The sequence below is a fragment of the Thrips palmi genome, unplaced genomic scaffold, assembly GCF_012932325.1.
Source record: "Thrips palmi isolate BJ-2018 unplaced genomic scaffold, TpBJ-2018v1 HiC_scaffold_4, whole genome shotgun sequence".
Classification (NCBI taxonomy): domain Eukaryota; kingdom Metazoa; phylum Arthropoda; class Insecta; order Thysanoptera; family Thripidae; genus Thrips; species Thrips palmi.
The window spans coordinates 7,109,690-7,136,906 of record NW_023144631.1 but is presented as its reverse complement, the minus strand read 5'-3'; the positions used below and the strand labels follow the sequence as shown (position 1 = coordinate 7,136,906).

General features: G+C 59.1%; 2 protein-coding genes, 1 long non-coding RNA gene and 4 other non-coding genes across 12 annotated transcripts in view; 2 read left to right on the top strand and 5 right to left on the bottom strand.

Moving 5' to 3' along the window:
- The first annotated feature begins 13,047 nt into the window (after window positions 1-13,047).
- On the top strand, window positions 13,048-13,129 carry Trnas-gcu. The gene has a single exon. It is a non-coding gene; the product is annotated as a tRNA-Ser (tRNA).
- A 440-nt stretch (window positions 13,130-13,569) lies between these two features.
- Trnar-acg lies at window positions 13,570-13,642 on the bottom strand. The gene has a single exon. It is a non-coding gene; the product is annotated as a tRNA-Arg (tRNA).
- A 793-nt stretch (window positions 13,643-14,435) lies between these two features.
- Window positions 14,436-15,469, top strand: LOC117649748 (dual specificity protein phosphatase 3-like). The gene is made up of 3 exons (XM_034392770.1): window positions 14,436-14,611; window positions 14,693-14,916; window positions 15,122-15,469. The coding sequence occupies exons 1-3, from the start codon at window positions 14,436-14,438 to the stop codon at window positions 15,382-15,384; spliced, it is 663 nt and encodes a 220-aa protein (XP_034248661.1). The 3' UTR covers window positions 15,385-15,469.
- Window positions 15,458-15,529, bottom strand: Trnaq-cug. The gene has a single exon. It is a non-coding gene; the product is annotated as a tRNA-Gln (tRNA).
- Window positions 15,530-16,012: 483 nt separating this feature from the next.
- Trnac-gca lies at window positions 16,013-16,084 on the bottom strand. Its single transcript has one exon. It is a non-coding gene; the product is annotated as a tRNA-Cys (tRNA).
- A 258-nt stretch (window positions 16,085-16,342) lies between these two features.
- On the bottom strand, window positions 16,343-16,709 carry LOC117649813. Its single transcript, XR_004588006.1, has 2 exons — window positions 16,595-16,709; window positions 16,343-16,504 (listed from the first exon to the last, which is right to left on the bottom strand). It is a non-coding gene; the product is annotated as an uncharacterized LOC117649813 (long non-coding RNA).
- Window positions 16,710-20,381: 3,672 nt separating this feature from the next.
- The window catches only part of LOC117649354 (B-cell lymphoma/leukemia 11A-like), a 151,063-nt gene continuing 144,227 nt past the window's right edge, over window positions 20,382-27,217 (bottom strand). For all 6 annotated transcript variants that reach the window (XM_034392016.1, XM_034392018.1, XM_034392015.1 and 3 more), the window contains one exon: window positions 20,382-26,430. In XM_034392016.1, the coding sequence (XP_034247907.1) occupies window positions 23,720-26,430 (2,711 nt within the window). In that variant the 3' untranslated portion in view covers window positions 20,382-23,719. The remainder of the gene's footprint in view (window positions 26,431-27,217) is intronic.

Here is a 27,217-nt window from a genome sequence, read left to right as displayed (position 1 = left end):
GGCGCGCCTGCAGAGCCGAGGGTAGGCCCCATCGTAATGATCTGTGTTGAGATGAATCACCCTGTACTCCCGAGCGCCACGGGCCGCCCTACGCGCCAGGCGCCAGGCGCGGCCGGACTCTCTCTCTCTCTTTCTCTCTCGGCCCGCTCGAGGACGCCGTCATGGCGCCCCCGCGGTGTTTTAAACGCTGCCCCCCGGAGCACGGCGGGCCGGCGGGCTGCTCGGAAGGCCGGGCACGTCTCGGTGATTGGCCGCACCTTGCTCAGGGCCTCCGCCGCCACCGCCGCCACCGCCGCGCTCGGCCGGTTAATCGGGAAATGGCGCGGACGTCCGACGAGACCGTCAAGCGACCGGCGACCGGCAAGGCGAGGCGCCATCTGCATTTCGGTTATTAAATCTAGAAAACGGGCAGCGGGACCGACGATTTAATTAAATCCATTTCCAATCCCGAATGCCGAGTGACGCGACATACACGACGTGCACACGTGCGCGTGTTCTCCGTGTGTGTGTGTGTGTGTGTGTGTGTGTGAGAGAGAGAGAGAGAGAGAGAGAGAGAGAGAGAGAGAGCGTGTGTGTGTGTGTGAGTGGAGAGAGAGAGAGAGAGAGAGAGAGAGAGAGAGAGAGAGAGAGAGAACGGGAAGGGGACGAAGGCCCTGGCCATGAGGGACACAGCTGAGTCGCCGGCCAGTGCGAGGGAGGGTGGAAGGCTATGCAAAGCGGAGGGCGGGGAGGCGCATCACGGCGAGGGGACCCGGCTGCCAGGGCACGGCATGCGAGTCGGGCGATAGGCTGACGATAGGCATCCACGTCGAAAACATCGAGTTCGCCCGGACGACGTTCTTCGAGGCGCGCGGGATGCCGTGTTCGTCACCGTGTGTCCATCCGTGGGCTGCGCAGGACGTGCGGGGAGAGGGGAGGGGTGTTGACGGAAGCCTCGGCCGTCAGGTTGGGGTAGCCAGCCGCCGCTGCCGCCGCTCCCCTCCCCCTGCGAGGGGTCCTCGGGGCGACACCGGCAACCCCGACGTGTCCGCGACGACACCCTCCCGGGCCAGCAGACTGGTTCCGAAAGTCGTTGTCGTCGCTCGTCTCCCTCGCACCTGTACGGGACGCCCCATGAGTGCGAGAGAGGCGGAGCGACGGAAACGACTCTCGGAATGGGTCTGCACGGGTCTGCAGGTGACCTGCCCGGCGGCCCGGCCCGGCCCGCGTCAGGAAGTGCGCGACGCACCACGCTGCGGCTCGCCGGAATACATTAACGAACGGACAAACTGCACTGCACCCCTTTTCCTTCTTGATGCACGACGCAATGATGTACTCGCCGGGGTCGTTCAGTGTGCGCGGTGTAGCGTCATGCAGGAAATACAAAACGCTCCGCTTGGCGGTCTTGCTGATTCCGAGAGTCGATCGTCGCTCTGCCTCTCTCGCACCTATAAAAGACGCCCCATGAGTGCGAGAGAGACCGGGAGACGAAAGCGACTCTCGAAATGAGTCTGCCGCGTTCTCCTGGCCTGTGACGTCATTGACACGCAATGCGGCGCGGCAGGCAAGGCGAGGCATCGAAAGCAGGAAGTGAAGGGATCCCCGCCGGCGGCGGGGCTCTCTCTGGCACTCGCAGGCCGTCCTGAGGCGGTCTGGCGTTGAGGCGGCCACTGGCGAATGGCGATGCAAGAGGGGTGAGATCGGACAAAATTACAACAGTTGGATTGAGTTTTGACGTATTTCGGCAGGTGGGACAAAAAGAGGTCATAACAGGTCGTGAAACGACCGTTTCACGAAACGCGTCTGATGAGCCGTGGTGGCCGAGAGCAGAGAGGCCTCGACGAAGGTCGGACATAGCCCCGCGCTCTGCGCTGCGGCTTTCCGAATAACATAACGCGCGCAGTCACGGAGGGTCTGTGTCGTCATCGCAATGCGATTCTTTGCTTCACAGACGCTTTGCTGCGCTTTGCCGAGAGCCCGCCCTGTCTGCGTTGGCGCGCTGTGGCGGCGTGGGGGCGTACATGACAGGGCTAATTTGCGAACCTTTGACACATAACGAACTGTAAAATGCGAGTAGGTTAATTATGCTGCTCTCGGGGAACGGCGGCGAATGCACTCGCACGGCCAAAGCGAGGGAGCGGGGGTAGGACGGGGAGGCCTTTGCGTCCTTCGCCTTCGCGCGGCCGGATTCGTGATCCGGCCCGCCCCGCCCCGCCCTTGCGCTTTTGGGCCACGACAATGGCGGGCGACGCTGTCTGCCTCCAGGACGCCGACGACGCCGCCGACGAGGATCAAAGGCTTTCAAAAGTAGACGCTGCAGCGATTCGGCTGTCTCTCTCACACCCCTGCGGGACGACCCGAGAGTGCGACAAGGGCGGAGTGGATAGCGGGTGTATGTCGTTGGCTCCACATTGTAGCATCCCGAAGAAATCATGATCGAAATCTTGGGAGTCGAACCCTAGACTCTGCGCGTGACCATGATTTCCTCGGGATGCCGCAGTGCCAGCAGTGGGACCTGCGACACACTCTCTAGAGTCAGTAGTGGCAGCTGAGCGCGCAGAGGTGTCGACCCGCACCTCCAGGGGCTGGGGTTCGACTCCCAGCAATTCTTTACATTTTAGGAGCGGCTTTCCCGATGCGGCTTGGACCCGTTGCGCCACTCAGCTCACTCGATGAGCCGCGGTGGCCGAAGGTGTTGAGGTGTCTGAATCCTACACTCGGATCGAGCGATCGAATACCAGCTTCCCGCTATTTTTGTCTGATTATACGGTTCGGACCAGCGGCTTCAAAGACTCCCCTTCGCACAGCATCTCCCATGGGCCGTGGTGGCCGAGAGCGCAGAGGCGTCGGATCCCGAATGCGGGGTCCGGGGTTCGACACCGAGTTCGGAATCGAATATTTTGACCAAGCTTGCATCGCAAGAAGGCGGTTCAAGTATACCAAATCGGCCGACGTTGAGTGTGCCTCTCATAGCCCAGTGGTTCCGCTGCTGGGCAGGGTGACGCAGACTCCTGAGTAACAGTAGCATGGCCCCTGAGTGGGAAGGGGGCCGGGAACGAAACCCGACTACTGGGAAAGGTGGCAGCCTGGCCTACTATGAGAGGACTCCTCCACATCACAGATGACGTGACCAATGACGGGGCCACTGCGGTTTAACTCTGAGGTTGCTCCTGTGATGAGATGGGGGAACCACTGGTCCACCAAGCCAGCGGGGAAGAGGGCCGGTTCGCCGGGGTGCCCTCTTTCGCTGAAATTTTCTTTGTACTGTCGGACAAAATTTTCAGGCGATTCACGGGCAAGGCCGGACAAAAAGGGGTCGGACAAACGATGAGCACCGGAAGGGTGCCTGCCGGGCGCCTGCGAGGTGGGCCACCCCGTCGGCGTGTCGGATGGGTGGCCTACCCCGCAGTCAGCAGGGCGATGGGCGAAGCCAGGCCGTCTCGTTCACATTCTCACTGACGCACACACACACGCACACATCCAGCGCGCGGGCCGGGCCGGGCCGTGCATGCCAGCCTGTCTGAGCTCAGACAATGGCCAAACCGATGTAGGGTCCGATTGTTGGCTCTGATCCTCATTGTTGGCTTTACGCCTGACGCCTTTGTAATCCCGCGGCGTGGCGTGGCGCGGCGTGGCGCGGCGTGGCGCGGCGTGGGCGCCTTGCAGCCTCCAGCTTGCAGCCCGCTGGAGAGACGGACGGGACGGCCCCGCCGAGGCCGCCAGGCTGCCCCTCACGCGTCGCGGCGGCCCTCGCGTCCAGGGCCGCGTTGCCGGGTTCCAGGACAAGCACGGCGACGGGGTGGCCGGACGGAGGTCGAAAGTGAAAGACCCAGCGAAATGTTCAACTCCTTTAGTGCGAGGATGGGCAGGGCTGGTGTCTCCAACTGCTTTGGCGGCACTGGGGAGAGGGCCGCGGGGGCGTCGCGGCGCCAGCCCGGCTAGCAGACTGATTCCGAGTCTCTCTCTCTCTCGCACTCATGGGGCGTTCCCTGTAGGTGCGAGAGAGACAGAGCGACGAAAACGATTCTCGGAATCAGTCTGCTGGCCCGGCCAGGCCCCGGCGCGCGCTCCAGTGTACGTAAACAATGATATGCGATGGCAATGGAGTGTACTTTCGGTGGCGCGCTTGCTAATTAAACCGCACAGCCACAGCCCCGCGGCCCTCGGTGCGACGGGCAGATAAAATCATTCATTTCACCCACACGAGCACAGCGGCGCAGCGACTCCACTGTCAGCCACAGCGCAAGCTCCCCGAGCTCACTGACCACGAAGAAAATTATTTCGGGGTAACACGAAGGAAGTAGTGAGCGCTCGAGCCGGTGTGAGACGGAGACGCCTGGGCAATCTTTCTTAGTCCGTATACTTCTTGAAACCCCTCGACACGCTCACCGATGGTAGTGGAGGGAACTCCCAGTTCAACAAGAAAGTACTTTCCACCATTATTGTCTTTGATCAGCCTTCGATCGTCTCTAAAAAGCGGACCCACCGACATCGAACTAGAAATCTGTCGCACCGTGCCAGTGCTGCCACTTCCGCCTGGAGCGTACAGTCCGGCGCCAGTATTTTCGCCCTCAATTAGCCTCCAAGTTGGTTTCCGCCGTTGTTTTCGCAGTGTAGGTGTGTGGAAAATGGGGTGTGCGTTCATTACCGCAGTGGACTGCAGTTTGCGCTCCAAGTGTTGGCATTGCTATTCCCCAGAGTGCGTGGCGAGGCGGGGCGCGGGGGTCTGCTGGGGTGTGATGTTGCGGGCAGCGGGATTGGTGGTGGTGGAAAGGGGGAGGGGGGCTTTAAGAGCGGGGCGTATGCGTGTGTGTGAGTGAGTGCCTGCGTTTGTGGGTGTATGTGTGTGTAGCACGAAGAGGAGAGAGAGGGAAAGAGAGAGAGAGAGAGAGAGACAGAGAGAGAGAGAGAAACACAGCGGGTGCAAAGTGTGGTCAATTCTCTTAATTAATCCCATAACTTGGCGTGGCCCTTTCTAGTACGTACTGCTTTGTGTGAGTGTGTGTGTGGTGCGGGTCCTAGTGCGTGCGTTCTGATTAGACACGGGAATAGTGCTCTGTGTTTTAATAGCGTCCAACCCAATTTTTGGGTAGATAAATTTTAATGCAACCATCAGTCCAACTCCAGCAACAATACCGCGAACAGGAGCACGTGCACGTTAAGATATAGTGCTGAAAGATTCAGGACCATGAGCGTCCCTGAGGTAGCCAGACAACCGTAACCAGGACGGGAGTATCAAAATTGAACCACTTTGCCATTAGGTCCTGGGAACGGATGCAATTGGGGACGTTTGTCACCCGGTTCCAAGACGGTTCGGATTGAGGCTCTCGGTCCTGTAAACCTAACCTAACCTAACCCAACCTAACCTAACCTAACCTAACCTAACCCAACCTAAGCTAACCTAACCTAACCCAACCCAACCTAACCCAACCTAACCTAACCTAACCTAACCCAACCCAACCTAACCTATTCCTCCAGGACCTCCGGGGTCACGCTGTTCGGCTGCCGCGACACTGTCGCGCTTCGGCTGCCGCGACACTGTCGCGCTTCGGCTGCCGCGACACTGTCGCGCATCTGCTGCCGCGACGCTGTCGCGCTTCGGCTGCCGCGACAGTGTCGCGCTTCGGCTGCCGCGACAGTGTCGCGCTTCGGCTGCCGCGACAGTGTCGCGCATCGGCTGCCGCGACAGTGTCGCGCATCGGCTGCCGCGACAGTGTCCCGCATCGGCTGCCGCGACGCTGTCGCGCTTCTCCTGCCGCGACACTGTCGCGCTTCCCCTGCCGCGACACTGTCGCGCTTCTCCTGCCGCGACACTGTCGCGCTTCCCCTGCCGCGACACTGTCGCGCTTCTCCTGCCGCGACACTGTCGCGCTTCCCCTGCCCGCGAGATACCCGCGAAAGTTTTGCCGTGCCCAGCCGAAGTGCCTGCGAGTGCCCGCAAGGAGTTTAGCCCGGTCCGCCTAATCCGTAACCTAACCTAACCTAACCTAACCTAACCAAACCTAACCTAACCTAACCTAACCTAACCTAACCTAACCCAACCCAACCCAACCTATTCCTCCAGGACTTCCGGGGTCACGCTGTTCGGCTGCCGCGACACTGTCGCGCTTTGGCTGCCGCGACACTGTCGCGCTTCGGCTGCCGCGACAGTGTCGCGCATCGGCTGCCGCGACGCTGTCGCGCTTCCCCTGCCGCGACACTGTCGCGCTTCCCCTGCCGCGACACTGTCGCGCTTCCCCTGCCGCGACGCTGTCGCGCTTCCCCTGCCGCGACACTGTCGCGCTTCCCCTGCCGCGACACTGTCGCGCTTCCCTGCCGCGACACTGTCGCGCTTCCCCTGCCGCGACACTGTCGCGCTTCCCCTGCCGCGACACTGTCGCGCTTCCCCTGCCGCGACACTGTCGCGCTTCTCCTGCCGCGACACTGTCGCGCTTCCCCTGCCGCGACACTGTCGCGCTTCCCCTGCCGCGACACTGTCGCGCTTCCCCTGCCGCGACACTGTCGCGCTTCTCCTGCCGCGACACTGTCGCGCTTCCCCTGCCCGCGAGATACCCGCGAAAGTTTTGCCGGGCCCAGCGAGTGCCTGCGAGTGCCCGCAGGAGTTTAGCCGGGCCCCGCCTGTCGTAACCTAACCTAACCTAACCTAACCTGACCTAACCTAACCTAACCTAACCTAACCTAACCTAACCTAACCCAACCCAACCCAACCTTTTCCTCCAGGACCTCCGGGGTCACGCTGTTCGGCTGCCGCGACGCTGTCGCGCTTCGGCTGCGCGACGTCGCGCTCGGCTACCGCGACAGTGTCGCGCATCGGCTGCCGCGACGCTGTCGCGCTTCCCCTGCCGCGACACTGTCGCGCTTCCCCTGCCGCGACACTGTTGCGCATCGGCTGCCGCGACGCTGTCGCGCTTCCCCTGCCGCGACCCTGTCGCGCTTCCCCTGCCACGACGCTGTCGCGCTTCCCCTGCCGCGACCCTGTCGCGCTTCCCCTGCCGCGACACTGTCGCGCTTCTCCTGCCGCGACACTGTCGCGCTTCTCCTGCCGCGACACTGTCGCGCTTCCCCTAGCGCGACACTGTCGCGCTTCCCCTGCCGCGACACTGTCGCGCTTTCCCTGCCTGCGAGATACCCGCGAAAGTTTTGCCGGGCCCAGCGAGTGCCTGCGAGTGCCCGCAGGAGTTTAGCCGGGCCCCGCCTGTCGTAACCTAACCTAACCTAACCTAACCTAACCTAACCTAACCTAATCCAACCTAACCTAACCTAACCCAACCTAACCTGACCCAACCCAACCTAACCCAACCTAACCACTGAGCTATCGAAGGCCCATGGTGCCTGCTCTGCCAGCGCTGGTACTAAATCCTCTCCGCAAAGATCTCCTCGAGAAGTCGGTTGCCGAAAAATGTGCACATCACTTGCGTGGTGCGGGCTACGGGCGCAATTTGGCCTTGCGATCCGGAAGCCATCCGGAAGTCATGGTCTGAAGTGCACATGGTTCAAATTGGTCCGCTGCGTAGTCGACCCTGCCGCCACGTTTGTGTGAGTCAGTGTGCTTGTGTGGGTGTAATGTTGCGTCCGGACTCGGACCTATCGCAGCGCCGCGCTCCCCGCCCCGCAGACCCCGAAGCCCGGCCCAGCCCTGCCCGTGCAGCACTCCATCGCCCCACACGAGAGCCACGAGGCGGCACGAGGCGGCGCGGGGCGGCGCGGGGCGGCGCGGGGCGGCACGGGGCCACAGCCGCCGCTTGCCTCTGACTTTTGCAGTAGATTAATCTTGGCCGAGGCGTGGCGTGGCGTTGCGCTGCCCGGGGCACAAGGGTGCTGGGCGTGGCTGTCCTGGCAGGGGCGGCGCCGGGGACACGCACACACTCGCACATGCGCGCACACACACTCTCAGCACATACACAAAGGCACATTAACGGCACACTCGTTAAACTGGAAATAACACCAGCCAGCCAGGCCACGCTCAAGGCCACGCTCCTGCCCACAGCAGATGCATCGCATTGGTTTTGCTCTCCGTGCGCAGTTCGCCAGAGTTACGTCCATCATCAGCACTCAGCAGTTCGTTCGTTATAAAGACAGAAACAAAACAGGCAGGAAAGTACAGTCACGAAAAAATAAAGAATAATTAGGTAAAAAGCCGTGGCCCGTTATACGAGAGGCTCGTGCGTGAATTACAACATGCCAACAACAAGAAGATTTTGATCCCGCCGCCGCGAGCGGAGCTGCACCATAATGAGAGGAGTTTGGCTTTTGTGTGTGAGTGTGTGTGTGTGTGTGTGGAGAGAGAGAGAGAGAGAGAGAGAGAGAGTGTGTGCGTGAAGGTCCTGCAATCTGATCTGCATGAGTGCAGCCATCATCGCTCAAAGCAGTGTGACAAGGACGGGGGTGGAAAGGGATCACGGCCGGTCAGCGTCTGTCTCTCTCGCTCCCCTGCGCGGTCCTGCGAGGGCCTCCTGTCCCGTGAGAGTGCAAGAGAGACAGAGCGACAAAAGGGCGCTATTCGGAATCAGCCTATGAGCGGGCCGAGGCAGGCCGAGCAACGCAGACCTGCCCTGCTGTTGTGAGAGGATCGCAGTGTGCAAAAGAGAGAGGGGGAGAGAGGGAGCCTGCATGTACAGTCATACATCAACCGCTCAGCCGCATTCGCCGTGGGGCGGAGAGGAGCCGAGAGGAACCCCCGCACCGCCCTCCTGACATCAACACCCGCTGGACTGTACACCGCACACACGCGCGCACACACATTCACACACACACACGCACACACACACAAACACACGGCACCAGGCCGCGCCGAGCGTACGCCATCTTGGACCGCCCACCACTTGACGTCGTCCGCGCGCTTCAGCGCTGCCGGCCATTTGATCTCTCTCTCTCTCTCTCTCTCTCTCTCTCTCTCTCTCTCTCTCTCTCTCTCTCTCTCTCTCTCTCTCTCTCTCTCTCTCCCCCTCTCTTCCCCAATAACGCGAAAGGCCTGCCGCTCGCCTCTCCCCTCGGCCGGTGTAGTGAAAGAGAGACCTCCGGCCGAGGACGCGGACGAGGCCGAGACCACGGGGGTCGTAGGCCGCGCTGCCGCACGCTGGCTGGCTAGTTGAGCCTCCCCTTCAGCTCCCTTCTCTTTGGCGAGGCCCCCGTCGAGCCGCGGGACTGCGCGACGCTACGCCACGCCACGGCGGCACGGGCTCAATGCTTCCACAGCGCCAGCCTGCGCCAGCCTGCGCCAGCCTGCGCCAGCAGACTGATTCCGAGAGTCGTTCTCCTCGCTCTGTCTCCCTCGCACCTGCACGGGACGCCCCATGAGTGCGAGAGAGACAGAGCGACGGAAACGACTCTCGGAATGAGTCTGCAGGCAGGGCAGGCACCGCCTCCACCGTGCAGCGCTGCAGCGTGCAGGTTAGCTCCATTGGCCTTATGAGAAGAAGGGAGCCGGTCGGACGGACGGACGGCCGGGCCGACGCCGAGAGGAAAAAGGACGCGAAAAAGTGTCTGGGCCGACGCGCGCGCCGCTCCATTGTAAGGACGGGCTGCTGTGTGGACCCGTCGTCGCGTCTAGAGTCTAGAGCGTCCCTGCAGCGGCGCGGGCCCTGGCCCTGGGCTGGGCCTGGGCTGGGCCTTGGCTACAGACTGATTCCGAGGGTCTTCTTCATCGCTCGGTCTCCCTTGCACCCATAAGAACGCCCCACGAGTGCGAGAGAGACAGAGCTACTCGAAAAACGACTCTCGGAATCAGTCCGCTGGGCCTGGAATGCTGAAATGCATGCGCACACAGCCACTCCAGGGGGATGAGTTTGTGGCACCAAACAATGCCGCGGCGCTGCGAGCGCGCGCACACACACAGGCTCACACTGTCACGCACACACAGGCACATCTCAGTGTAGGCGCAAGGTGGGCTTCGAGTAGAAGGTCGTTGCTGACCATCGAGGACCACGCCAGCTCCAGCGTGTCCTTAGACCAGCAGACCGATTCCAAGAGTCTTTTCCGTCACTCTGTCTCTCTCGCGCTCGTTAGGCGTCCCGTATAGGTTAGGGAGACAGACCAACGAAAACGACTCTCGGAATCAGTCTGCAGCAAGGTGCAACCTCGTCGCTCTCCCTCGCACCGTGCTCGGGGAGGGCCTCGTTGTCCTCGGCGAGGTCCTCGGCCGGTGCAGGCCGCAGGGACGCGGCAGGACACCGAGCCGGCTGTCATGCAGGGGAGGAGGGTCCGCGAGAGAAAGGAGAAAATTCATCCCCACGCCACGGCGTGCGCGGCGTGCGCGGGGCCGCGGGAATGGATGAGAGAGTGAGAGGGATGCGGGAGAGGGCGACACGGCTTTTGTCCCCGTCCCACCCGCAGTGGTTTCGGCCATTATGTGGGTCTGGCTCGTCTGGCAACGGCCCGCACCTTCTCTGGACAACGCCAGCCCTTCTAAAGCCCCCTAGAGCTGGAGAGGCGTCGCCCGCCCCGCCCCGCCCCGCCCCGCCCCGCCCCGCCCCGCCCCGCCCCACCCGGGACGCACCCCCGTCTCGGCCCGGCCGCATTCCACAGTCAAAGGCGAGCTTTTCGCCCCGCCCCGCCACGCCACGCCACTCCGTCCTCCGTGTCGCCTTTCATGATGATCGCTGCGAACGCGAACGGCGCGCATCGGCCGACGCCGGCAGGTAGGCATCCCATCGGACACGAACACGGAAGGTAGGGTGTCCGCTCGGCGGGGGGAGGTCAACCGTTCCTTCCAGACTTGTGCCTCGCTTGGCAGCATGAATGCTACAGACAGAAGGCCACCCCTGGTCCAGCCTATCCTTTTCGCGTTCGTCGTTCTCCTCGCGTGTGAGGGCGAGGAGGCCGAGGAGGGGTCCAGGCTGGCGCTGGCCGAGCGACGAGCGTTGCGGGCAGCCGGCGAAGGCCGGCTAATCTCATTTACGACGTTAATTACGCTCGTCACAGCTGCAGACTGATTCCGAGAGTCATTTTTGTCGCTCTGTCTCCCTCGCACCAATAGGGGGCGCCTCATAAGTGCGAGAGAGACAGAGCGACCAAAACGACTCGGAATCAGTCCGTGCTAGGCTGCCTCCGAAGGCCGCCGGCGCGCACGCAGCCAGTGCAGCCGCGTCGTGGTGACGGGAAGAGCACTGGGCGAGGACGGCGGCGAAGGCCGAAGAGGCACCTAAGGACGACTCGTCGAATTAGGCCCTTGGTGCCCTTCGCGTCCTTTGGGTCCTTTGGGTCCTTCGGGTCCTTCGGGCGCGGGCCAGGCGGTACACAGGGCCCTCGACGTGGCGAAAATCAGCGCTTCTCTACAGCTCTACAGCTCTACTCTCCGCGGCCCCGCAGAGGCGGGAGAGGCGACCGGGGCGCGCTTGAGCCGGAAGAGGACAGGAAACACGGCCGCGGCCAAATTAGCCTCCCCGGCCGTCGAGGCCGCCGCCGCCGAGGCCTTTGTGCGCAAATAAAAACAAAAACGATTATCATTTGGCCACGTTAATGCAGAGTGCGCCGCGGAGCCCGGCGGAGCCACGCGAGAATCACTTTAATCCGCCGCGCCGCCGTAAGTGTAAATTCGCTGGCGCGGTGCAGTGTGGTGGCGGCGGCGGGGGCGGAGGCAGCAGTGGCGGTACAAAGCGGGGCGGAGCGGCGGCGCAGCGAAATCCTTTTCAAACCGAGTGTACGCCCCGCCCCGCCCCGCCCCGCCCCGCCCGTACAATGCGCCCCGCCCGGAGCCGCGTAACTGCACGCGGCGCGCACGGACGTTGCAGTGGCGCGGCGCACGTGAACGCGGCGCGGGGCTGCAGCCGCTGCACCGCGGGCCTAACCGTGCCCTGCCCTGCCGCGCCCTGCCACGCTCAGGCTGCGGCGGCTAATGAAAATTCTGCGAATTGGGTCGAGTTATAAAATTACTCGCGGTTCGCGTCCCGCTTTGCGTTCACGCATCGCGGCGGATTGGAAAGGACGCGAAAGTATGAAAGAGTCGGGTCCACTCCACATGTATGAGAATCGGGCCGGGGGAAGGGGGGGGGCGCAAATAAAAGGAAAAAGAGGGCGGAGAGGGAGGCCCGGGAAAGTGGAGGAACAGAAAGGGGATTGATGAATTAGAGAGGCCGTTTGAAGGAAGAGAACCTTACACCGCGGGATGGCCGGGACGGGCCGGGATGAGTTGAATGTGGAGGAGGGGCGGCGCGCCGCGGCGGAGACAGAGATGCGAGCCCGAGTTTGAGAACCAGCTCGGGAGAGGGCGGCCGGGGGAGGGAAGTTTGGGTTCAAGTGCCCTTACTTTCCTACCCTCTGGACAGATTCGAACTCGAGTCCCACCCCCGTGGCCGCCCCGCCCCGCCCCGCCCCGCCCCGCCCCGCGCTCCCCTCGACCGCAAGCCTCCCCGCTGGAGCAGACCCCCCACGGACACAAGAATTTCCTAGACAAGGGTCGGCGTGGTGGTCGGACCTTCCAATTGGTCGCCCTCCGCTGCGGCCGGGGAGGGGAGGGGGACTTCTCGGACAAGAAGGGTGGGCCGGCCGGGAGGGGGTGGGCCGGTCGACCGGTTAGTCGCTTAGGTGCACTGTGTGGCACCGTGCCGTTTCGAGGCTTCTCGGACGCCATTTGCTGACGCCCCCTCCGCCGTGAGGCCGAGCCAGCCGGGCCGACGGCGGCGGCGGCGGCGGCGGCATGGCAAGGCCCTGGGGACTAGACCAGCGCCCTCAGCCTGAACTTTCTAGAGGAGTGCCTCTCAAATTGACACCTCCAAAGAAAGGGGTGGGCGTAGTCTGGCGAGGGGGGGGGGGTATCGATGCCGACGCCCCAATAGGCTGGCCGCAAGCGCTGCATGCAGTGCAAGTTGTCTGGGATCCCGCCTGACCGGACCCTTTGAAAAGCCGCATCGAAAATCAATAACCGACTCAAATTTTATCTCCTGACTTGATGACGTGTGCATCACAGCAAGCAGTGCAGAGTAGTCAGCTGTATTTGCCGCTTGTAGTGTATCGGCTCGGGTCGACACCGTCGACACTGATGGCGCCGCGAGCTGGCGACAGAGCGGCAGCAGCAAGCAGCGGCAGCTTGCCCTGTGATAAGGCAGCGCTCCCAGCCGTCGATTACCGGAAGACGAGGTGGCCGAGTGGTTAAGGCGTTGGACTGCTAATCCAATGGGCTCTGCCCGCGTGAGTTCGAATCTCATCCTCGTCGTTCTTTTTTCGGTGGACCCAGAAAGCATTAATCGGTTAAAGTACCACAAACCCCTGACTTAAACATAAATACTATAATTTTTTGTGACTTCTTATTAAAAAATGTCATAAGTCCAGTGGCAAAAAAGGGTTTTCATGGTTTTTTTCACGTTTTGGGGAAAAAATTTGAATCGGTCCAAATTCGTGTATGTTGTCTTGGAAGACACCCAAATGACCCCTGACACAAGTACGACGGTTGAATCCTGACCGTTCATCGCGGTGGCCGATTTCTCTGCGCTGTTCTGACCAACTTTTATACTACCCATGCGCCCTGAGTCTGTACCCCATATATCGTCAAGAAAACAAAAATTCCGTACCGAATGGCCCATTATAAATTCACTTTTACACAGGCTCGACCTGGAAGGCCGCCCGGCAGTAATACTGTGGGGAAAAAAATGAATCCGATCCTGCCAGGATTCGAACCTGGAATCTTCTGATCCGTAGTCAGACGCGTTATCCGTTGCGCCACAGGACCGTTGGTGAGCCGGGGGCATCGAGGCGGTGGTCTATTCTTGGAATGATGGCGGGCAACCAACCCTAGGTGAGGTAGCCGGCCGGCCTGCGACGACGTTTGCTTCGGTGGTCGCGGAACAGATAAACTATAGCAGGGGTCACGGCCGCGGTTCCCACGACGCGAAAAAAGTATGTTGTTGCCATGTGTGTCGCGCAGCGCGAACGCGCCGTGCTGTGCTGGCATGCGAGGTGTTGGTTGGGTTGCCAGCCGGCACGGCGCCCAGGCCAGGTCCGCCAGGTGGACAGACGTGTCTGTTGGGTTGCCTACCCTGCAGGCCGTCAGGCTGGAGCGTCGCGCGGCGCGAACGCGCGAACCTAATCTAACCTACCCTCCGGCTATGCTAGGAAACCTAACCTAACCTACCCTTCCCTCACGTGACCAGCATGCTTACGCAAATGCGTTCTTTCCGTTACGCCCACGCCGAATGGTGGTCAACAATGTCCAATGGCCAGCGTGGCATTGTTCAGAAGCCGCGCTACCTCCTCTCGCGTCCTCCCAGTTTTCGCGGTCAGATTCAAAATTGCCCAGTATCAAAAGGACGGCCCACAGGGCCCACAGGGTCCGCGACCCTCCGCCGAGGCCCCGGTGTGAACTCCCTCCCGCAGCAGGTGATGCAACACGTCAAGGCTGTGGACAATCGGCGTCGCATGACTGAGATGACGGAGATGATGACCACTGGCGTGTCGTGGCGCGTCGCGTTCCAGGAGGGCCTCCCCCAGGACCGCGACCCGGAGGCCGGAGGGCCTTGTCCGGGATGGCGTGGGGCCGCGAGGTCCGCGCCAGAGACCTCCTGGAGGTGCTGCACTCGCAGCAGCCGCGCCTGGCCCCCATCCAGCTGCCGGGCTTCGAGCACAGCCCGCAGACGTGGGACCGCGCCAAGCTGGGGCTGGACTGCGACGAGGTGTACCCGGACATTTTCATCGGCGACGCGTGAGTCTCCCGCCAAACCCCGCCGTCAACGTGCTGGCCGAACCGAGAGTACACTGCGTTGTTCAATCTCCGCGCCGCCAGGGCCACGGTGAGGGACAAGCAGTACTTGAAGGAGATCCGCATCACGCACGTGGTGAACTGCGCCGAGGGCCGCCGCGGGGGGCAGCTCAACGTGAACGCGTGGTACTACCAGGACGCCGACATCAAGTACCTGGGGCTGCCCGTCGAGGACCTGCCGTCGTCCAACATCGAGGACTACTTCCACTGCGCCGCCCAGTTCATAGACTGCGCCTTGTACAACGGCGGTAATTCTTTTTGGGAGGAAATTGCGACACTGCGCCCGTCGTGTGTGTGTGTGCGCGTGTGTTTGTGTGCGGGCTCGGGCCGCGACCACCGCGACGACGACGTATGCCGACATGCCGGCCAGTCTTTGAGGCGTATCGCCGGACTCGGACTGGCTCGACGATGTCGTCTCATTTTTATTCGCTGACGTGGCCGCCGCTGTTTCAGGTCGCGTGTTCGTCAACTGCATGATGGGGGTGTCGCGGTCGGCCACCATCGTCATGGCCTTCTTGATGCTGCGGAGGGGCATGTCGGCGGAGGAGGCGGTGCGCGCGGTGCGTCGTCGGCGCGGCGTCTGGCCGAACGCCGGCTTCCTGCACAAGCTGGCCAACCTCCACAACTACATGCGTCGGCAGCGCTGTCCGCAGGGCAGCCACTTCTTCGTGCCCTTGCCCTACGCGTCCATCGGGGCGCCCATGGCCCAGCCGTGATTTGAAATTTAAAACAAACCGTACTGTGTTCCACGAGCAAGCCACAGCAAACGAATAGCCGGAATAAAAATGAAGGTTCCACCGAGATTTGAACTCGGATCGCAGGATTCAGAGTCCTGAGTGCTAACCATTACACCATGGAACCCGCTGTGAGCCGCGGCCACCCGCACCACTTATGAAGCGGGCCCACGGCGACCGTGCTGACGCTGGCGAGACGAGTCGAGCGGACCCGAGCGGAGCCAAGGCGGGGCGAAGGGAGCCGAGCCGAGCAGCCGAGCCCTGCTGGGCCTGCCCGCCGACAAGGCAGTCACGTGACCTTGAGTGCGGCTGCCCCCTCCCCCTCCCCTCCTCTCTGCCGTAGCCACGTCGTCGTCCGCTGCACTCAGCCGCGGCCGGCCGGCCGGCCCTCGGCCCTATGCTACATCGTTTTCATGCGTAGAAATTTAGAATAGATCACGATAGGAAAAAATCAAGCGAGGGAAAATCAAATTTGGTTTCTGGGGCTTGTAAGAAACCCTAGGCCGTACCTAATTTGAAACGCGATTACGATAAATCTGAGATGTAAAGGTTACTTTGAACCCTCGGAAACTCGAAGTGACAGACACCACGGGAAAAAAGAAAGTCGGTCAGGGGACACCCGGGTTTGAACCGGGGACCTCTCGATCTGCAGTCGAATGCTCTACCACTGAGCTATATCCCCGCCTTGAAGGGGACGGCGGAGGCAGCTGGGTTTGTTGTCGGTCGAGAGCGTTGGCCTCTTGTCTGGGCTCTCTTCGACGCGCCCACGTCGTGCGTCGTACAGTCGCCGGGCAGCCCCGCTGCCACGCGCCGCCACGCCACGCCCCGTCAGCACTACGCCCAACCACGCCGCGCCACGCCTTTGGCCTCTTCGCTGGAGTCGGCAACACGTGCAGCACGCAACACATCGGGATCGGGAATGCGAATCAACAACACAATCTGCTTGAGCTTCTTTTTATTGATCACAGAGAGCGTTACAGTTAGGCGGGAATGGGGGAGTCGAGAGTCGCGGGCGGGATTGCAAGTCGATGGTGGGACTTCGTTCTTCAGTAGAAGGGGTAGCCGTAGCCGCCGTAGCCCCAGCCGTAGTCGAAGGGGTAGCCTGCAACAGGAGGCGCCGAGCAACATTAGACCGGGAACCTGCATCTCGAACTGAACGGTCTGTAGCACGCTCGCCGGCGCTTGCGCTTACCGTGGTGGCCGTAGCTGTAGACGCGGCCGTAGGGGTAGCCCCAGCCGTAGCTGTAGCCATAGGGGTAGCCGCCGTAGCCGTAGCCGCCCCAGCCGCCGTATCCGCCCCAGCCGCCGTAGCCGTAGCCGTGCGACGCGGCGGTCTTGAGGTCACCGCCGGCCTGCTGCGCGTCGGCCTCCGCGGCCTGGACTCGAGCAGGGGCGGGGGCGTCGCCGGGGACCAGGCCGGGGGCAGCGCCGGGGGCGGGCCGGGGGTTGGGGCCGGGCGCAGGTCCGGGACGGGGCAGGCCGTGGACGGAGTCCAGCAGGACGCAGGCCACCGCGGCGACAACCTGGGAAGCAAGTCAAAGTCGTTTGCCGCTTTAGCATAGCTTGTTAATCCGGCGGCAGCACGCAAGGTACCTCCCTCACAGAAAACAATACCAAGAAGAAAAAAAACTACAAATTAAAGTAAATTGCGGGGGCTGGGGCTGTCAAAGGCGTGGAGGGCACGGCACGGCACGCGACCCACTGTCATCTCATTGGAGCAGGTGTCAGCGGAATGACGCCGTGAGAGCGGCGGGCCGCGCACGTCACGGCGTCACGCAGCGTCACGCGACCGTCACGCTCCGCCACACGCGCGTGCGTGCCGTGCGTGCCGTGCGTGCTGTGCGTGCCCTGCGTGCCCTGCACTGCGAGCGCGCTGGGTCAATGTCGCGTTTCCATCGTTTGCATGCGGAGGCGTGTAAAGCGGCGCGATCACGCTGGCTTTGGGGAATCAATCTGACTACACTGTACATCCATGTTTTTGTTTGGCAAGCACGAGCCCACGTGGTCACTAGCCGTTATCCAGGTGGAACTAGCGACGAGGCACAAATATACACTGGGAAGCTAACACTGACGATCAAAAGCAACACTAAGAATAGCCGGCTAACGGCCGATCAAGACTTATAATTGTGGGAGACGGCCAAGACGCTCGGCCAAACGGCCCACTCCGGAGCCCCGGGAGCTGCAGGACACCTACCAGCACTCGGAGCGAAGCGTAAGCCATGGCTGGGGGTGTGCGAGGATGGTCGGCTGGGCTCCGCAGACGAACTTGGAGTGATGATGCCTCGTCCTGGACGCCGTTTTATACTTCGTCCAGCGGCCCGGCGGCCCCTACCCACACTGCCCGCCGGCCGCGGGCTGCCGCGGGCTGGCTGCCGCGGGCCCGGACGCCACCCGAGGAGGACAAGGCTGAGTGGGTGGACACCGCACGCTAGGAGGTGTTCTGGGCCAGCGCGTCCCGACGCGCACCCTGGGGGTCACAGGCTTTGACGACACTATGGACATTGCTACTTTTGAAATCGAATTCAACTCTGGTTCCGCAGGTTCAGAGATCGACCACGATGGCCACAATCGTGTTCTCATTCAGGAGCGATTATTTCCAGGCAGCTGCGTTGGTCGATGTACTTAGTGGCGTTGAGTCCCATCTTTAGGATCTGGCGATCGAATCCCTTCATTGCAAATCGTTCTGAGACTGGCTACTCGCTTCCTTGGCGAAACCTCCTTGTTATGTTGCATTCCCCGAGCCAGCCTATTCATTACGCCTATCCATTCGCCTATTCAAACAGAGGGCTCTGCCTCCGAAGGTTTACCTTGGCGCCCAAAAAAATGAAGGGGAATGGAATAATGCGCACGCGCGGCTGCACACACACACACACTCACACACACACGTGACGGACGCGCATAATAGTGCGATGCAGAGTATCGTCCAAACATTCACGTCCTCCGCGGATTCCCGGATTCTCAGACGTCCGGCCGTCCGTCGTCTGGCGTCCCTGCGCGTCATCCTGTCCAGGAGCACGCCATCCTGGCCATCCTCCGGGGCCCTTGAAAAGAGCCGGGCCCACACTGCGCATGTCCCACAGTGGGCCAGAAGACCGGTGGAGGCGGCCAAACGTCTAGACGCGTTTTGAGCTTCAGAGTCACTAAATGGGAATCGAACCAAATGTGTGACCCCACCAATGGATTCCTCGTTCGAAGGGCAATCCATTGGTGGGGTCGTCACACGTTCGGTTCGAGTCCCATTAGCGACTCAGGAGCTCAAAACGCGTCCGGGATTTCGACTGCCACCACCGGTCCTCTGGCCCACTATGCATCCCCGCGAAAATGGAAAGAATGTCAGCAGCCTCTTCATCTTCCACGGCACTGCGCGGCCACTGCGCGGCACTCAGCAGGCTCTTCGGGGCCTTCCCTGATGCTTTGCATATTCATACGCGGTGCTGCCGCTGCCGGGCTGCTGGACTCCGCGCGAGCGGCGGAACGGAACGGAACGGAACGGACTGTTTACACGCAAGAAGTGTCATCGTTCCAGTCCCAACTTGGTGCAAGGACCCTCCGCGCCGCGGTGCCACCTCGTTCGTCCGGCCAGCCAGGTTTGGAGGAGGGGGAGGCATGGAGCCCCGTTGGGTGCGGCTGCAATAATGTCTCCATTTTCTGGGAATCTGATCGATCATTATTCTACCCGCCCCAACGCTCCCGCCGAACACGACAGTGCCGACGGCTTCTCGGGACTTCTCTTTTGGCCAAGTGCTTTTGTCAACGAGACGACGAGCAGCAGACGCTCCGCCCCGCCCCGCCCCGCTCCCACACGACTTTCTCATACTCACAACGGGCCACGGCGCGCCACGGCGGGGCGGTCATCCTTTCAGGGTTACTGCCTTTCATGCAACGGCGAGGCGTGCGCATCGTCGTCATGCGCACAGCCACTCAGGCATGCCGACGTCGAAGAGAACGCATGCGGACACGGCGGACGCGGCGGCACGGCGGCCACGCCACTCCCCAGGACGCCACCAAGACGGCCGCCCCGTCGGCACGCCGCCGTGCCGCTCCGCTGCGCCGCCGCGCGCGGGCGTCCGTTGGGTGGCCTACCCGCCGGGCGGACTACCTGGCCAGGTGCGCCTCTGCCGCTGCCGCCGGCGTCAACGCTTTTGTGACGGTGCTCGCGAACGAATTTTCGTATCTTCTCAGATGATTGTCTAAGATGGCGATCGGCAATTTCAGAAGTTGTCACCCTCTAACTAAACCTTGAACCTTGCGTGCCGGCCTCGGCTCGGGTCCACTGCTGGCCGCAGAGCAGTCGACTGAGCCGCCGAGTCGGCGGTGTCGGAGTTCCTCCTCCCTCCGCCAGGGCGCGCTGGCTCCTCCGCGCGGCGGCGGCCGGCGAGCACGGCGACAGGACCACAGGCCCGCATGCGGCGCCAACCACCAGTGTTTGACGTGTTTGATTTGAAGCAGTTGTTGCTTCTTATTAGAAACTAGAGTGTCGGTCTTCCGTCTTCTCACCGCGTCCACTTGTGTACCCGGAAGCGCGTCCTCTGTCGGACTGTCGCCTCGCCTCCGCGAAACCTTGGAAGCAAAGGCGCGCTGTCCCTCGACTCCCCCCTCCCTCCCCCGCCTCACACTTTCCTCTCGGTTAATGTTTGCGTAGGAGACGGTGGCTAATCTAATTCAAGCAACCACCTGTCGAACTGACAAGCGCGAAGCGGCCAACTTTTCAGATTTCCGAGGCAGTGTTTTCCTTCCCTCTCTCTCTTTCTCTTCTCCCCGTGGCAGTGCCGGCAATGCGCTGCAGCCCCCCTCCCTCCTCCCCTTTCCCCTTCTCGTCTAGCGCCTGCAACGCCGCAGCGCATGCGACATGTGTGTCGCGTGGGTTGCCTGCCCTGCCCCTCGCGCGCGCGCACGTGTTTTTACTATTGGTGCCTTAGGCTTTACTTTGAGTTCGGGGTTTAGTGGTGGATGTCAAAGACGAAAATAAGTCGGTCAAGTTTACTACAACTTTGTAATTTCTTTCCATGGTACAATACATATACAAATAAATAATAATTATAATATTAGTAATAAAGAGTCACAGTGAAAAATAAAACAAAAGAAATTCTTTTACACTTCATCTTCTCCTCTATGATACAAGTGACTTTTGCTATACAATTTGTTGCAATATTCGATCATTTTAAAAATTGATTTTGTCTTCCCTCCTGGTGAGGAGAAGAAGCCACCCCCAACATCACTGCTTCACAAACAAGAATAGTGGTTCACACTTTTCTACAAACATATATATTTAATTATTTGTATGTTCATTCAAACAAGACATGGGCAGGATAATGAAAAATATATTACAAACTATAGAGTATGGGATTTTTTTTCATTACACAATAAGAGTTTGTGTTTATTTCTGCACAACCAACCTATCGAAGATTTTCTAATTTAATCTAAGAAGGTACATCCATGCCATATTTTAAGATAGCAAATGACCACATGACAACACAGCCAAAAGCAAAACGCTTTGAGCCATTCAGGAACAAAGGACATTACACTTTTGTCCAAAGGTTGAGATATGCAAATTTTAATTTATAAATGTAGAAATTACCAGAAACGTCCCTTTCAACTAAAATATGATTTCAATAATATAATTTAAATATAGACAAATATTTTAGTGTCATCAAGACGTGCCTGGGAACTTCCACATAACTACTTAAGATGACTTCTAAGCAAGGTTTGTAAAAATTCCAAACATTTATCTGCTTAAAAGATATCTACCTATAAAGTGATAGGCTACTCAATTGTCAAGAGAAATTAAATATGTATGCTTTTCTAAACATAAAACAAAGCTTAGTGAACATTTGAAAGGAATTCAAGACAGAGCCAAGCTTCTCTGATAACCCTGATTTTAAAAAAAGATGTTGACTGTCCCCTTGGGAGTGCAGAGCAAGGGCAGCATGTACAATTGGCTCTAAGTTATGTTCCTATCTAACAGGTAAAGTAATGACGAGACTATTTTATTTGTTACCCTGTAAAAGTAAGTGTCACTAGTAAGACACTTGTCTCCTCATAGTAGTTTTTGATCCAGATTTTATTGTTGTCAAAATGTGATCTAGTCCTGTTTGTTTCTATGCCTTTTTTATCACTACTCAATTGATTATGCAAATAAATTTCTTTTGATGCTTGAAACCAGTAATGATATTTTGAGGCAACCTCTAGGTCATTAATATGTTTATTCAGAAGTGGACTGAAATATTGTGATGTAGAATTTTTGATCTTGTTGTCAAAATGATGAAAAACTTACTTCTGGCAAATTAGTTAACCAAAATTGATTTCAAGCATGTGAAGATTTTTTTTTAACAGGGAAATGAAATTGGCGAAATAACATTGGCTACGACAGATTGAAGACAAGATATTAAACTTTATTTTCGAAATATATTCTATGACCAAAGCCACAACTGTTTGCGAGCAGTGAGTGAATGGCCATATTTAAAGTACACGACTGCCGCTCCTATTTTCATAAATCGATTTTTATGTACACATACATACATTCATATACACTCTTTACACATAAACAAATAAAACAAAACAAAAACAACTTGATCCCTAAACAATCATTTCTAAAATCTTTTCCTGAAGCTTACGCCCCGTCACCGGTACTGAGTATCCATGCGCGCCTCAGAGCAGAACGGTACAGGTCAATCACAACCACTACATCTACAACAGCAGTCTTCGAATGGAATTGTACGGTGACACAATGTGCCCTTTTACATGGGAATAAATGCACACTAGCGGAATGTTCGATATGATATTGTTCAACTATGGGATTTGTACTGTTGTTAAAACCAAACAGAATTCATTTACAAGCTCTGCATTGAGCAAAATTTTCACCAGTGACTTGACATAGGTAAAGGAATCAAACATGCCAAGCTTTCTTAAATTAAATAATAGTAAATAGGAACAATGTGTAGCATAACTTCATGCATACACTTTGAAACTGAACTAGCCTTCAAATCGGATATGCCAAACTTAATTTCATTCATTACAAAGAATATAACTAACAAAAACATGAACAAGTGTGGAGAGTAAAATGTTTTAACATATTTACATGAAAAAGGGTTAGTCAAAAACAAATAAAAACATTGACAAAAACTAAGTTAATTTTTGGCAAAAACGTGTTAGTAAAATCACACAATTTACGTTTTTGGAGCTGAAAGTGACACTCCTGGACCAGTTCAGTCTTAATAAACAAAACAGGATTACCTGAGCAGAAATGAACAATAAACAATCAATAGCGAACAAACCAAAGAGTAGCATAGCAAATCAACGCTTGGATTGGAATACCTGAATGACAATGGTGAGATACAATGAAAAGTTTAAAAAAAAGATTTAAAAAATTTAACAACTTTTGGGTCTCCTAAACCACACGGTATCAATGATAATAGTGATGTATCTTTTTCAATTAGTCTATCACCCTAGATACAAGATTGATATCTGAATCTTTGCTTTGGTATAAGTTACAGGAGTAACAACATCGTTCGCTTAACACAGAGGCTACACCAAATCCACACCTCATAACTTTAAACTTTAACTTAAACTTGCTTTAACTATAACTACACAATTATAATTTTGGTCTCTCTCACGCGTCAACGAATCGCTAGGTTCGAGAGCTCAACAACTTGGCACTTTTCTGCTTGTTGTACCAAGCAAAGCACGAGGAACACGAGGCAAACCACCTAAAAGTAAGAGGTAAACGTGGACACAGAGCCACTTAGGAACTTGGGCTTGGCGCCGAAACGCGTACAAAGTACAGTACGACGTCAAATTGGCCGCAAGGCACAAGTCGACGAAGTAAAAGCAACCCTCTGCCCTCACACGCGCGGAAACGCTCGTTCATTTCAGAACGTTCGGTTCGGCCCAGCGAGGCTGCAGCGAGGGGTGGGCGTTGGTGCGATGTCGATCATACGGTGTCCGTTTCGAATCGACGCCGAACCAACCCGACTCACCGCCTCACTGGGAAAGTGTCTGGGGAGCTTCAGGTTTAGTACATATTCTTTGGTTCGCGCAACATTTTACAGGCGAATCCTCACGGTCGCTCTAGATCACACAGCACAAATAAAAACAACAACAACGGACAATCACGTAACCCCCCGGTAACTTGTTCAGACTTATGACAGGGCTCAGGAGAGTCCCCAGGAAACACAGTAGTCAAATTGACGTTAAAACGGCAGCATCGTTTCGCCGCCACAAGGCCCAACCATTGTGAGCGCGCTCAGAAATGTTGAGCGTCGTGACGCCAAAACGACGCCGTCCGAGGTTCAAAAATTTCACTCGGACGAGAATCGCGTCATGTCATTTTCACGTCAATTTGACTACCCTGTTCCCACTGAGGCTCCTTGGCTGCTGACAAGCTTGAGTCCTCGTCGCCACTCATGGAAAGGAAGTGGTGTCCGCCCTTGGCGTTCTGGTTCACAACACACTTGCGCATGTGCTTCTCCAGCGTGGAGGGAACGGAGAAAGGCATTTCACAAAACCGGCACCGGTACACGTCCTTGCCGAGGCGGCCATGCGTCTTCATGTGCCTCGTCAGTTTCGAACTCTGCGCACACGCGTACGGACACAGCTCGCACTTGTAGGGCTTCTCGCCGGTGTGCGAGCGCCGGTGGACGGTCAAGTTGCTGCAGTTCTTGAACACCTTGCCGCAGAACTCGCACGTGTCGTTGCGCCGGCCCTCCTTCTTGAGCTGCTGCGCGCTGACGGGGAGGCCCAGGTTGAGCGCGGCCGCCGCCGCCGCGGCCAGCGACGACGCGCTGGGCCCCGCCTTGGGCCCGTTGCTGCACTTGAGGAGGTCGCTGGACTTGCGCGAGCCGAGCAGGTCCATGGAGCCGTCCGTGGGGAACAGGTGGTGCGAGGTGGGCAGCCACAGCCCCGCGTACAGGTCGGTGCGGTCGCCGGGCCTGCCCAAGGGGTTGCCGTGCTCCAGGTCCAGCTTGAGCCGCTTGCTGGCCGTGTCGAACGGGTTGTCGAACGGCGTGCCAGGGCCGAAGATGCCGTGCGGGCCGCCCACCAGGTCCAGAGGAGGCTGGCCGGCGGCCAGCATGTTCTTGGCGAACTCCTCTCTGAACCTCAGGGCGGCGGCCGACTTCTCCAGGAGACCGTTCTCCAGGCTGGAGGTCCGGGACAGCTTGCTGATGTTGTTGTTGTCGCCCAGGCTGAGGGGCGATCGGTGCAGCAGGTCGTCCTTGAGGCCGAGGTGGTTGGGGCCGATGACGGACTCCTGCAGCGCCTGCTTGTACGCCTCGCTGTACTGCGCGATGTGGTTCAGGCCGAACTTGTCCATGAGCTCGCCGACCAGGGAGCCGGTGGGCACCTTGTCCAGGGGCGTGGACGACGGCGTCGGCCTGGGAGAGCCGGCGTTCTTGTCACTTCCCAGGTTCGTGTTGTTGTTGTTGGGCGGGGTCGAAGAGTTGGACTTGGTGGTGAGGTCCTCGGGTGCGTCGCCACCGAGGTCGTCATCATCGTCGGCGTCCTCGTCTTCCAGCTCCATGTCTTCCTCCTCGTCCTCCTCTTCTTCCTCGTCCTCCTCCTCTTCCTCCTCGTCCTCATCCTCGTCGTCGTCCTCGAGCGTCTCCACCGACCCCGCGTTGGAGATCTGGTCGGCGGAGTGCTCGCTGCCGTTGATGGCGTCGCGGCCCAGGCGGTGGATCTTCATGTGGCGCTTGAGCTTGGAGTGCTGCGCGCACGCGTGGTCGCACACGGAGCACTTGTAGGGCTTCTCGCCCGTGTGCACGCGGCGGTGCGCGATCAGGCTGCTCTGGAAGCGGAACTTCTTGCCGCAGAACTCGCAGCCGTGGATCCGCTCGCCGTCGTGGCCGTCGTCGTCCACCACGCCCGTCAGGGACTTGGCCGACAGGGAGAAGTCGGTGGGCTTGTCGCCGTCCGGGGGCGTGGACGCGGACCGCGGCGTGCTGGTGACGGCCAGGGCCGCGGCCATGGCGGGGTTGCTGGGGGTCTCAGCCATCTGGGACTGCTTTTCGGGGGATGTCAGCGACTGCGGCCGGGGAGGCCGAGTCTCGCTATCGCTATCTCCACTGGTGTTGTTGTTCAGCAAACTCGTGTTGTTGTTATTGCTACTGTTGTTGTTGTTGACCGCGCTGTGGTTGTTATTGTTGTTGGCTGCGGTAGAGGAACTGGAGGAGGTGCTGTTGGAGTTGTTGCTGTCCTTGGAGTTGTTGAGCGAGAGCGGAGTCGCGGCGGCGGGCGCGGCCCCGGGCGTTGAGCTGCTCGAGAAAGGGGGTGTGAGCAGCCCCTGCCGGGGGGAGGGTGACGGCGAGCTCCCGTTGGCGGTGGAGGCCGATGCGGCCCCGGGACTCGTTGCGCCCGCTAGCTGCCGCAGCCGCTGTGAGTAAAAATCCAGCTGCGGTTCCAGATTCAGGGGTGCTGGTGGCGCGCCGGTGGAAGGCCTGCTCGGCGTCGAAGTGGGCGCCACTGACGTCGACGTCGGACCAAAAGGGGAGACCGGAGGAGGCGGTGCGATGGTGGAGGCGTTGGCGGCCAGCCCCAGGCCTTGCTGCAGGCCCTGCTGCAGGCCCTGCTGCAGGCCCTGCTGGCTGAGTCGGATTTGCTCCGACACGAGCTGCTCCATGCGGAAGTGGTCGTGACTAGAAGGCCGGGGGAACAGGGGCCCCAGCCCCAGAGGGGACGACATGGAGGTGGGTGGGAACGGGTGCCTGAGCAGCCCGCCCACGGGGAACGGGTGGTGCAGGGGGTCCAGCAGCGGCGAGCTGGGCGGCGGGTGCGGGTGCAGCCGCGAGCTCGGCGGCGGCAGGGACAGCGGCGTGCCCGGGCCGGGCAGGCTGCCGCTGGAGCAGGCCGACGACGACGAGCAGTTGGACGACGAGGATCGGTTGTTGTTGTCCTTCTTGGCGGCGTCCGCGCGCTCGGCGCCCGACGACTCGACGTAGATCTTGATGCCGTGGCTGTTCTGCACGTGCTGCACCAGGCGCCAGGCCGAGTGCAGGCGCTGCTTGCAGGTGCTGCACACGTAGTTGTTGGGCTCTGCAACACACAAAGAGAAAGCACGGCGTTAGTCAAGTCACCCACACACGTCGCACATCAAGTCGATCAGGGCGAGGACCAGGATGGCCTCGGGGAAGCCCCATTACGCCCCATTAGAGTCCCCGGAACGCGGCCAGCTGCCCTTGCGGCCTTCGGGTGTCCGCACCAGCATTTCACCAGCGAGAATTCACATGCAACAAAAATATGATCCCCCACCCCCCTTCCCGTTTGAACTGGCGTACAAAGATTGTCACAAAGCAGTCTGATAACAGAAACGGAGGGCAGTAGTGAACACGGCGGAGAGAAAAGTGGAGAAGATCGGCGGGAAGGACAAAAGGGCGCAGGGCCACACGGAGGGCCGAGTCGAGGGCCGAGGGCCAAACAAGAACAAAGACAGTCTCATAACAATAAGTGTACGCTTCGATGGACAGGGACCAATCACACCCACAGAAGCACGGCGGATGGAGAGGAAAAAAAAGAAGTCGCCCAGCTGAAAGAGGTCGCGGAGCAGACTGATTCCGAGAGTCGTTCTCGTCACTGTCTCTCTCGCGCACCAATACGGCACGCCCCATGAGTGCGAGAGAGACAGTGCGACGAAAACGACTCTCGGCATCAGTCCACAGAGAGGCCCAGAGGATGGCATAAGTAATAGTCATGGCCGCGGGGCGGACCAGTACAGTGCAAGTACGGATGACGAGTAATAACGATTACAGTGAGCAGCCGCGTCGTCGTCGTCGGCCTCCCCCGCGGCCATTTTTCTGACCGCCGCCGCCGCCGCTCCTTGCAA